We start from the raw sequence: 12,423 nt of genomic DNA on the forward strand, positions 1-12,423 counted from the left end.
GAGCAAGGCCGTCGTCTGCTCCTCTTTGGCTCGGTTCTGGTAGTGTGCCCACAGATGAAGTTCAAATTTCCTAACTCAAGTGAAGGAACAAATTTTCGTGCGCCCGCCCCCAATTGCGACGTGACGAACGCGCCAGTCGTGCTACCTGGCACGGAGTCGCAACTGTCTGCTTGAAGTGCATTGATGTAATCACGTCGCGAAAATAGTTGATTTCGCAATCGGTTTGATCGTAGCGTACGTTGTAATTGGCTCTTTTCTTACATAATCATGATTTCAAAAAATATTTGTAATTTATTCAGGTCAAAATTGAATACCAAAGCGGTTGGATTTTCTTGATGATGTCAACAATTTGCACTTTGTTTTCCCTTTACTTATAAGGAAAATGATCGGGTATTCTTGAAGAATGTTATACGCTTTCAACCTTTTTTTTTCGTGTGTATGAAGTTGCGCAATCTGGTAATATTGATTTTTGTTGTTGTAGTTTTCACTCCACTGACGGGTAAAACGTCCAAATCCCTTGATGGCATTGGTAGCACATAAAAAAAAAAAAAGCCTAGTGTGAGAAGTGTTATTTGGTGTGAAAACGGCTTGCTTTTTTCCAGCGGCGATCGGACATTAGTTGCGGAAGCTCGGGGCGATGCAGTGGGGGGCGGCCGTCATAAAGTGTGAGACGGTGAAAAGAATGATGAGGCAAGAAATACACCGAATCGGAGCACAGAGAGATAAAAGGATGGAGCGGCAGAAGAGAGATCAAGTGTCAAGTCCACTGTGGTCCATTTTTTTTCCCGGAGACAGCTGCAGCCACAACTGACAAATCCAGAGGGGCCCCTTCCTCTATAGGCACCGGGAAAGCACCGGGAATGTTTCCGACATCTCGGCTCCCTGCTCCGGAGGGAACCCCCTCACCCTTCCCTTTAGTCAAGTGGCGAAAAAGAGGAGGTGAAGGTCAGGGCCGGATACACTTCCAGGCCTCGACTGATAGCCCCCGTCCCTGCGCGGCTCTGCCCCCGGCGGGCCTGTCGCATAAAAGGTCAAACCCGGAGAACCATCGCATGGAATCCTCTCACCCTTCCCTGATCCCTCGCCGCTTCTCCCGCCCCGTATATCCACTCATAATTTGTATTTATGTGAGCACGCTGGGCAGGGCAAGTGTGAACAGCAGCGATCTACGATCGCACGGGGGCATGGTGACGTAGGCGTGTCATTAGGGCTGGATGTCGCCAACGTGTACGGGCTTTGGAGCGCGGCCGGTTCAAAGGGGGCCGCGGCTTGCCGGCGAGGCCCGCTGCGCTCGTAAAAAAAAAAAAAAAAAAAAAAAAAAACGAGTCGCTCAAATGAACGTTGGGAAAGAACAAACGGCGGGCGGGCTTGCGGATATTAGCGCGGCCTTCAGGTAAGTATGTGGGGAAAGGGTGTCGGGCGGTAGGAGAGAGGGGGGGGTGAGAAAGGTAGAAGGGGGGGGGGGGTTGATGTCGGGGGAATGCCGTGCAGCGGGGGAGCGCGTCGTAATGCGTCTATTGAAGTTTGGAGCCTCTGCGTTTGAGACACGACATCTGTGGCCCATTTCCCGCTTTTGCCAAAGCCGTGCGCACTCACGTGTACGAGAACAATGAGGCCGGCATCGTATATTCCCCCTTTCCCTCCCCCCTCCACCAAACTGCATGTTTCCCGTCTTTTATCTGGTTTTATTCCCTGGTGTTTATCGCCTCTTGAGAGATTCGAACCCCGAACTGCAGAACTGTGCCACCCACTGCGCCGCCAACTGTTTCGCTGTGCTGCTGTTAAATATTTTGAAAATGTTTGTATGCCTAATATGCAAGTCATAGCATGCTCCCGTCAATATAGTTGGCAGCTTATTCCATTTGTGTGCAGCCGAACAGCAAAATGACGCTTCACCGTGTGTGCTTTGAACTATGGGCTCCACTAATTGACCCAAGTCTTAAGCTATGTTCATACTGCAGGTTACTTCTGATTTATTTATTTTTTTTGCCCATATTTGACATGAATCTTATTTTTTTCTTGTCAATGTGAACAGTACCCTCTTCTTTTTTTTTTTTTTTTCAAACCTGACCCAGGCCTCATTCTGTTCACATTATAAGTCACGTTTGTTTTTGTACATAAAAGGTAAAGCCCGGAGAGCAGAGGATACAAAAACAAATGTGACTTATAATGTGAACAGAATGAGGCCTGGGTCAGGTTTAAAAAAAAAAAAAAAAAAAAGATCGGAATGGTGCTGTTCACATTGACATGAAAAAAAATGTCAGATATGGGGAAAAAAAAAAAAAACTTTTTATGTACAATAAAAAAATCAGATTAGACCAAAAATTTGGCACCATGCCCCGCCGTGTGAAAGGCGCCTCAGTGTTTCCAACCCCTCATGCTCACCGACAGCAACCCGCGTACCACGACTCCAACAGTAAGCCAAACTCACAAATGTTCTCAAAGATAAATTGCTAAAAAATCCATCAGAGGCGCGCGAAAATATTACTGGACGTCTTCCCTGGAGAGTGCAAGCTGTTATCGTCTGCTACCGACTTCTCACAAGCTATCATCACAGCCTCGTAAAAAAAAAAAAAAAAAAAAGCTTCGATAAATTGATTTCCTCCCTGCGAGAAGGGCGCGTGTCCTCTTTCCGGCGTCTCTCCACGCAGCGCGCCTCGCACTCCGCTGGCGTCTTCGCACCTCGCTGTCATCGGTGCACTCTGTTCACAGGGAGTGGAAGCACCGCTCAGGTCCGCCGGGGCCCCGGGTGCGCGGTCAGTGAAATATGGTAGCTGTCGCATTAGGAAGTCCATTGAAGTTAATGAGGGCCGGTGTTCACCGAGCCACATCTGCAGCTGCTTACCAGCCAACGTCACCCCCCCCCCCCCCCTCCCCGGCCCCCAAGACGGGACACTTCTGTGAAGACCGCAGCGGGGACCAGGAGTAACTTCTTGGGAAACTGGACCTCGGGTATTGAGCGGTGCAGGCCAGCGGTTGGTTACGAGAGCTGCCGGTGGCTCGGAAGGTCGCGACCTTTTGGGAATGGTGTCTGGGTGGTGCATCGGGTAATCGACACTGCGTTGTTATCGGGGCTATCGGCTGGCCGAGCTGCAGTAAAACCAGGGGAAATCGGCTCTTTTGATATGGATCCGTCAGTGGCGATTCTTTATAGATGTATGACATTTCCTCGTGGTCTGCGTTTCCACAAGATTAACCAGGAAAGGAAATGGAGTATGAGATTGTCTGGTGGAATTGGTTTGTAAGTTGGTCATGTCAGCATGCCGCCCTGTGGGTAAGGTACTGAGAGAAAACAAAAAAAAAATCTGCCGCCTTTTGAGGCGGTGTGAAAGGCGTAACATTTGCGGAATGCCGGCGGTCTATAAAGGAGAGTGGAAAGTTGAAGCCCTTCCCCCTTTTTGGTGAGAGCAATTATTGCTGCGGGACCACGTTTGATCCGAACGATGATGAAGCCGGACTGGGCCGTGGACGAAGTTCGGTTACAGTTTCAAACTTCATGTTAGCCACCTCCAAGTGGGCCGCGACTATCGACTGCATCCACAGAAGTAGTCAAACACAAAAGTTTGGCTTTCTAAAGAGTGACGCGCAACGGGGTCAAAAGTTGAAGGGTGCGCGCGCATCGTGCGGAAGATAGTAGCGCGGCTCGTGTGTTGACACGTGGACAAATGGCCGATCGGCGCTCTTTGAAAGATCACGCTCTCAATGCAGGACCTCATCCGTCCAGCTGATTTCAAAGGGTGTCGACTCACCTCTGGCTGTTCACATTTTGGCTCCTTTTGCTTGAACCAGCTTGAAGTTTGCAGACGGGGAAAGGTGTGAGTGTCGACACTCCCGACTAAATGCATTCGTCTCATTCTCGACTTAAGTACACAATGCGAATGCGCATTTAGTTTTCAATACAGTTCATCCACAAAGGCATGAGGGTGATTTAAGACGGTCTTGTCTGAACATCAAAATAACGGAAAAATAATATTTCGAGTATGGAAACCTGAAAAATCAACATCAGGGCTGTCACAAAGTATTCGTGATTCGTTCCAGCACAGCTGATCATCGCGAGAAAGACGGTGAAGGACTGGTCACTTAACCTTTGCCGAATCCCCAAAAGTAAGCCCTCTGGTCAGCTGTCGCCGTGGGGCAGTCGAGCCGCTGAGACAATCCGATCATTTGTCACTTTACATCAGCGTCGCCGCGTCACGGGCCGCATCATCCATCTTGGATTGCGCATTCGAAGTGTGTGTCCGGTGTTTGTTTCACGCCATTTGTCAATAGTTCAGAGTGCATCTTCGCTCATTTGTCTTCTGCAAGTGTCCTAAGAGTGCATTCTTTGTGTCCACTCAGGTCATTAATGGCCACGGTGTGTAATGGATGAGCGTGAAGAGTGGTCTCCTTCGCTTGACTGGACAATCGAACGCAAATGAGGTAAAACCATTGTTTTTCGTGTGTGTGTGTGTGTGTGTGTGTGTGTGTGTGTGTGTGTGTGTGTGTGTATATATATATATATATATATATATATATAAGGGCTGTCAAAGTTAAAGCATTAACTATGGAGATTAATTACAATTTTATAGTGCATAAAAAAAAATTAACTCTGTTAACTCAGTTACTTATCTAAGGATCAAAGAAAGCTATTAGAACAGTCTATGAATAGAAATATACTTTTTTTTTTCCCACATTAATTCCAAGACTTTACACAAGTAAATATCTGTTCCAAGCTTTGTAAAAAAATTGTAGTTGAAAATTTCAATTAATCGCGATCAATTATGGAAAATTTTGCGATTAATTAGTTGAACATTTTTAATCTGTTTTTTGCATCTTCTGGCGTTTTAATGTGCACGAAAAAAATGGGTTTGTTGGCCTCAAACGGGCACAGTTCTTATTTGAAGCATATCTTTGGCCACTCAACAAGGTTAACCTCAGCAAACAGCGCTAACTATGTTGTCTCAGAAGACTTCAGATGATTCACTTAGGTGTTTGGTGGCCTTCTTGACCCGGCCGGGGCCATTGCAGCACAGAGTTCGCCCGGGTTTACTATCTGCTCCGGGTGCCTCCCACTGTGACCAGATTCCACCGGACTGTTTGCCCAAACCTTTGAGTGCCCTCTCAGTTTCTCATATAGCTAACCTGTTCTTGAGGCTTACTTTCAAAAGCTCAGCGGTTCGCCGGGGGGGGGGGGGGGGGGGCAAAAGATTGCACCAATCTGCCATTAATATGTCGGGTGAAAGCGCTTTAGTTTGATATGACACTTCAATGAGAAGAGGTGGCGAGGCATAGACGGTGTGTGTGTGTGCGTGCGCGTGAGTGCGTTTGTGTAGCTCTTTGTTGTTGGGAACTACATCTGGTTGCAAAAAGTCGGTCCACAATAAATGCATAACATATCTGTATTAATCTAGGATGCAGACTGAGGATGTTAACATTTATGTTAGACTATGTAGTGAGATGGAAATACTTTGTGTACAGTGGTGCTTTGACATATAATTTTAATTTTTTCCATGACCATGATTGGAACTCAAATCAGCTTTCCTCATGGATATGAATGGTTATGACTTTAATCCGTTCCAGCCCCCCCATTGTCTGCCGACAGGCATTGTGCCGCCTTTTGTGTTCAAATATCAGTGTTAATTGTTAGTCCGTCAGTGGCGTTTCCCATCATGTGTTAGCATTAAGCTAACCAGGGCATTCTCAAGGCAAAAGGATTTGGTTGTTTGAAACGCGCAACTTGCGATTCGCTTTTGTTTGATGTTTAGTTTGGTAGTCAACTTTGACCGAGAGTGGCAATAAACAGCTTGGAGCCTCTTTTTGAGAAGTTGTGAAGTGAGCTGAGCCGACCGAGTTCACTGCCCCAGAACACAGGACGACAACATTGTATCTTGAAAAAATGCGCAAGTCGAAGTCACAACTGTGATTTTTGTTGCTTTGGCCTGAACACACCAAAGTATGCAGGAAATGATCAATGTAAGTCGACGCAGTGCTGGAGACACTGTGTATACGTGCGACTGCGTGCGCGCGTGTGTGTGTGCAGTCATTAGCAAACTCCAGCCTTGTGTTCACAGTATGAGCCCACTGCTTTGCCTTCAATTTCAGGTTCTCAGATAAATGAGGTTAATAAAGTGGAGCGTTTACTACCGGCATCCTCCCTCCCTCCTCTGCTTTCACCTTCATACCTCCACATCCACCTCCCTCCCTCTTTCATCTCAGCTGCAACTCTTTCTTCCTCTTTTCCTCACCTCTCCTTTTTTTTAATTTTTTTATTATTGTCATCGGTGCAGGGCGAAAGCTCTGGGATTTCCTCCTTCCATTTCCCAGGACACAGTTGCAATTACAGCTCGGGAGAGAGGAGGACCAGCTGTGCAAGGGGCCCGCCAGGAAGGGAAGATTAGGGCGCCCCTCAGAGGAACGCCAGCGTGGCTGCACCTATATATCACGCTGGGATCAAAGCAGACGGAATAGCTTCCGAGCTCATGGCTGTTCCCTGATAAGGTCACGGTGACCAAACAGAAGCGAGAGCCCATCGCGGCACCCGGTGTGCCGTGTTATGACCTGTCCCGAGCGTGAAAACCCACATTAAAAAAAAAAAAAAAAAAAACGCAAGCCGTGGCCGGGAACGTGCTGTGATAGCCTGGAAATGCGAAGAATGCGTTGAACAACCTTGGTGCTGTTATCTGGAGCAAGACGCAGACGCACCGAAAAGGAGTGAATTAGGATTGGGCTAGAACAAGGAGAGGACGCATTCAGACAGCTGCCACTTGTGGAAGAATTCTGTTAGGGCCGGGCAGAGAGATTTTGCACGGTGGCACCATGTCAATAGGTTGTCAAACACACGCACGCACGCACGCACACACACGCACCAATGACTCATTTTCTCCTCCGACTGCAATACTTGCTGCCTCAGGCATAAAATACTGCGTCAAAAAAAAAAAAAAATGTTCTGGCTTAGTTGTTGTTCATTTCCCCATCCTTGAATGCGACATAGTGCGGCCTTTGTTTGCATGGGGACATTTAATGTATAAATAACATTTAACTGGATTAATCGCCAGACAAAGACTTTAAGAAATACTCCGCCCCAAGTCCGGTCACAGTGTTTTTTTTTTTTGTTTTTTTTCCAGTCATATGACCAAGGGCCACTCTGGCACACAGTTGAACTCGGCCCAAAGCTGTACAATCCCGCCTTTTTTAACGATACCGGATTTGTGAGGCTGCCAGTTGGGACACTCAAAACGCCACCAGCAGTGTTTGAGCCCCAGTCAATTAGAAGCCTGACGCTTGTACAGGCCGCTGTTGTATTGAATATCCCATCTGGATTGAATGGGGAATTTTTGGAATCAGAAAAATAATAGCCTGCACGGCATGAATTTCTGGCGTATGTTGAAACGGGAATGATGTCAATTCGGTGAATTATATGGAGGTAGAGGCGTACCGACGAGGGCATTAGACGCCATTCAAGTATCTTGTCCCTTGATGCGCTGTCAAGTGTGAGAAATTCAAGTTACGTCACGTCCAGATTAACCATCAGTTGCGCCGCATCGCGAGTGCGAGGAATTTGACAAGACCAGGGTTTCCTGTTTCATCTGTCAATCAAAGAGCGCTCGCTTCATTTGCAAGGCGTTGACGGCTACTTCCAGTGTCGCCCGTGAGCGGAAACGTACCTCGCGGACGTGCCGCTTGATTGACATCCCTACCCCGTGACACATAAAGGCTGCGAGTGAACCCTTGACCCCCGCAGAGGCCTGCCAGACCCCTACCGCACAAGACGCCATTAATAAAAAATGGCTTTTGATGGGCGCCTGTTCTGCCGCAGGCGTCAGCTGCTGGCTCGGCGACGTACGCCAACAGCTGCCGCCTCTGTCAGGTTGTGTGCGAAGCGCGTCGCAAAAAGAGAGAGCGATGGCGGCAGGAGCCCGTCGGGGGGGGCAACTGGGAACGGCCGGAGAGGCGCAGACGGCCGTGTCATTTGGCTTGAAGCATATGGTGAAACTCAAGTGTGTAATTTAGCCGGGACTACGGGTGGCCTGGCGTAAGCGTACGCGCGCGCAGTCACACACACACACACGCTTATCGACTCATCTGCATGCGCAGTGACAGGATTGAATTGACCTGGGTGGCTGAAGATCCTGTTGCGCTTGTAAAATGGAAACAGCTTAAACGTTGTGCGTTGCGTCAGAAATCCAGCCGCGAACGACACGTACTCGCACCTTATAAGTATGTCAACGGACACGTTTACATTGTGAGTTTATGTAAATGGGCGTACTCTCAGAAAAAAAGGGGTCCATTTTCATTCTAAAAGATACGTTTTGCCCTACTGGGATCACAATTGAACCCCTAGATACGAATCAATACGGTTGATGGTTAGAAAAGGTGCATCAATGGGACCATGTCTATATAACGGTACAAGCAATTGCTACGCCTACGTGAATGCCTTTTGAAAGTGAGAGAACTGTTGTACGGAATGCTGCTTAAAGAAATAAACAGTAGTACAAGTAACAGCAAGCAAGACTAGGGATAGGCCCTTTGTGAACTTAAAACGAACTGTCAACGGTTCTTGTTTTAAAAAAAAATGTTGTTGTTCATCTACTTAAAGTGAAAATCAACCTTAATATATTCTTGAAAATATGTTGCTGAATATATCTTGCTCGCCTTGCAAATGAAGCGAGCGCTCTTTGATTGACAGATGAAACAGGAAACCCTGGTCTTGTCAAATTCCTCGCACTCGCGATATGGCGCAACTGATGGTTAATCTGGACGTGACGTAACTTGAATTTCTCACACTTCTTGAAAAGAATATGTTCCCAGTGGGCCCACTAGTTGAAACACGGCATTCTGATGAATAGCAGTTGTGATGTCATTTTCAGCCGACAGAAGTGACAAAATGGCCGCCCACGGAGATGGCTATAAACGGGTGGACCGGTAACTCTTATTCCACAAACGCAATATTTATCAGAATGCCTTGTTTCAACTAGTGGGCCTGCCGGGAACACATTCTTGAAAAAAATATGTTTGGGTTGACTTCCCCTTCAAGTTTTATTTCATTTTGACTTTATTTTTTTCAATTCACCCAGATGTAATTCATTTTTAGAGCACATTTGTTATTTTTAAATTAAAAATATATATATATAATTTCATGAATGAAAACACTTTTTCAATTTGAGTTTTAGCTCGTTTTCGATCGCTATAATAACCTTGGAATGCGATTAGACACTCGTGCATAAAACCCGCACGCCCCGCCCACCGATCCCACGGCGAGCGTGAATGGAGCGTATCTGGTTTCCTAACAAGACGGGCCTGTCCCAGACGTTTACAGTTGGCGCTGTTTGAGGTGTCTGTCTGCGAAGGCTGATATGAGAGTGTGTATGTATGTATGCGTGTTTGATCTCCTTTCCCAGCCCGGGGAGGGGGGGGTGGTTGGGGGGGCTTTAACTCCTCTCCAGGTGCAGAGAAGTCAACCTGAGGGCACAAGAGGCACATACAGTTGAGATCTCTCTCTCTCTCTCTTGCTGTCGTACACATGCGCTCACAGGAACCTTCCTTGAAGCAGTAACTGTGCGCTTTAAACTGGTTTACCAGCCGCGGTCTGCTCATAAGCACTTGGCAGCATGCGGCAGGATAAACATCCCGCTTCTGCACGTGAACAGATGCGGGGGGGGGGGGGGGGGGGGGAGTAAAAAGCAAGAGCGAAGGTGGCGGAATGACAACATGCCGGGTGATTTACTGTACACAAAAGCAGCTGGCTTTCTAGCTGCAGGTCCAGAAAGTTGTTTTTTTTTTGTTTTTTTTGGGGGAGTGGAGTTTGACAGGTGCACAGTTTGGGGCCAAACAAGCCGCTGTGTGTATGATGATGCTGAAAGGGTTTTTCGGACGTTAACTGTCACAACAGATGATCACCCTCTTCATGCGTCTCCTGTCTGTGTGGTCCGTAATGAGGCTGGTAAACATCTGCTACTCCCGTATTAAAGGCCATTTTCTCCATGTGTCATCCTGTAATATGGAGAAATTAGAGTGCAGGGCCTCATTGGGTGTTTATATACACACACGTTCACCAAGAGCAGACATAACATAGGGAGTCTTAAGTGTTTTTATACTGGGCGAGTGACGCGCTGACATACCTTCCCAACACCGCAACTTTCCATCCACAACAGTAAAACACTACCGGGTGTCCTTGGTCCATTTGCTCTCAATGTCACCATGCAGTTTTTTCCCTCCCTTTTACCAGGTTTACACGGAGCAAAATACTTCAAATGTGCAACTTGTACTCAAAGGGTTCTTTTAGGCTTTTGCGCTATGAAAGCACTAAGCTCACTTTTGTGGATTCAACTGCCAAAATCTGGCATGGGTCTCCCTTCAAATACAGAGGCTCAGTTATGCAACAGCTGACTGTTTCGTGAGTATAGGAAGGGAAACAGTGCCGCCTAGAGCCAAGATGTGGAAAAGCAACAGACGACATGCTTTAATGTTGTGTGGCGTTTATTATATGGTATCTGCATGTGTGGAAAGACACTTTGTTCAATAGGTGCCACATTGCAGAAGCGCGGACCTGCCAATGTGGTTATCAAAATTTTTGACAGTCAAATACATTTGAAGAAATTTGCCAGTCAAAAATGTCTACTCCAAGTTGGCAGTTCCATGCCATATAAACAGACTTAAAGCCCAAAAACTAATCTCAGTCCAGTCCAGTGAGTCTTTGGGAAAATTCAAGACATCAGGCGCTTTTCAACTTGTTCTCCTCCTGCTGGATCTCACTGTAGATCTGCTTCTCAATCTCGGAGGTGTCGTACTCCCGCAACATGTCGTACTCCTGCCAAGGCCTCGCCCACTTCTGAGCGTGCTCCTTCCTGGCCGGCGACATGCACAGGTCGAAGCGGATGCCCTGGATGTCGAACTTTGGCCGCTCCCAGTGTTTGGACCACGGCCTCGGACGCATTCTCACTTTAAGCTACAGGACAGAAAGAGAGGCGGAATTGAATATTTCAAATGGACTGCACACAGCTAAACCACAAGTCTCGCTCACAGTGTTAACTGGCACGTCTCCAGTGGGGGAGACGGGAACCGGCTTCATTTCCGGATTCACGGTGCTGTACTCGGGCAGGGCGTCCCTCAGGTACATCAGGTTGTCATCCAGCCGCTTTTCCAGCTTCAGCACCTGGACCTCCTGAACGAGCGGGTTGTACAGCTCGTAGCAGATCTCCACACCTGCAAACCAAGCAGTCAATATCACCTGTTGTATTTTGAATCAAAATAGCAGATTGATGTAGTCACCTTGACTATTAATGATGTTCCTCAGGACAAACGTTGCTCCGAGTCCCTTGCCACTTCTCTGGATGCATATGCCGACAAAGCGGTTTGACTTGCCACTGGCATTGGGGTCAGCCATGGTCACAGCAAGAATGCTGCCTGGAAAAGTCAGAATAACACAAATGCGTAGCGTGTAATAAGGGCATTAATGTGTGGAATGGCTGCTGATGCGAGTGACTGACCCACGTAGAATTCGGGAAGGTCGATCACGGCCCTCCTACGGATCATGTCTTTCCTCTCCATGTAAAACTTAACCGGGTTTGTCCTCTGGCGTGGTGGGATGAACTCTGGGCTCAGGAATCTATTATACAAATACACGTCAAGGTACAGCAAGGTGATATCGCCTTCAAACAAAATTTGAATTCCGCCTTGAAGGATTACAATCAGTAAAATAAACATGGGGAAATTAATCAAATTCGATTTTGAGCATACTTCCGCAGAGCAGCCACGTTCTGAGTTTTGTCAACTATGACAGGCTTGGGCGGAGGCGTGAATTTCGCTGGCCGGCCTCCTTCGCTTCCCGCAGCCAGACGACATCCGGACGTGGACAAGAACCCTAAAAACAAAACAAGTTATTTGACAACAACTTCACAAGTGTTACGTTAAAACGGTGCCATTGACGACAAGTCAACTAATTAGCAGTGTTAGCAACGTTTTGCTTCCAGTTAGCCTTTGCGTGTCCGCCCGCGCTAACGTTTGGCAATGATGTGTACAGTACTGCTGGCAAACAAAACAAAAAAAAAGTAACTTACGTTCATTCCGGAGCTGTATGATTCCTAACAACCTTGAGTGAATTAGACATTTTTCGAGCCTTTTAGCGGAGGCTGCCATCTTTGACCTTCTGTTGTCGCATGCCTTGTACGGAAGCCTCGCTAGGCCAGAACAAATATGTGGATTGAACGGCAATACAGTTCACTGACCGCGAGGTGGCGGCATCGTCGTTAAAATGAGTTCGGTCCAGCTGTAGTAACTTATAAACAGTGTAGAAAAATGTTAAATGATGGTCAACATTACCTTGTAGTTATCAAGGAATAATTGTCCATTACGTATTGATATACTAGCCATAATTGTTCGATGGTGTGCTGTTCGATTTGTTGAATGCAACATGCAGTATTTGGCTCTATAAAGGCTCAGGACAAC

General features: G+C 47.2%; 2 protein-coding genes across 4 annotated transcripts in view; one reads left to right on the forward strand and one right to left on the reverse strand.

The window, feature by feature from the left end:
* Positions 1–12,423, forward strand: part of eva1aa (eva-1 homolog A, regulator of programmed cell death a) — a 202,070-nt gene that overhangs the window by 137,251 nt on the left and 52,396 nt on the right. For all 3 annotated transcript variants that reach the window (XM_086019692.1, XM_086019694.1, XM_086019693.1), the window contains one exon: positions 4,339–4,419. The gene's annotated coding sequence lies outside the window, so the exon portion shown is untranslated. The remainder of the gene's footprint in view (positions 1–4,338; positions 4,420–12,423) is intronic.
* mrpl19 (mitochondrial ribosomal protein L19) lies at positions 10,438–12,203 on the reverse strand. Its single transcript, XM_086019698.1, has 6 exons — positions 12,036–12,203; positions 11,716–11,839; positions 11,466–11,584; positions 11,248–11,382; positions 11,000–11,181; positions 10,438–10,924 (listed from the first exon to the last, which is right to left on the reverse strand). The coding sequence occupies exons 1-6, from the start codon at positions 12,112–12,114 to the stop codon at positions 10,691–10,693; spliced, it is 873 nt and encodes a 290-aa protein (XP_085875824.1). The 5' UTR covers positions 12,115–12,203; the 3' UTR covers positions 10,438–10,690.

This window comes from Filicampus tigris, chromosome 20 (assembly GCF_054856515.1).
Source record: "Filicampus tigris isolate MCC_2025a chromosome 20, RoL_Ftig_1.0, whole genome shotgun sequence".
Lineage (NCBI taxonomy): Eukaryota > Metazoa > Chordata > Actinopteri > Syngnathiformes > Syngnathidae > Filicampus > Filicampus tigris.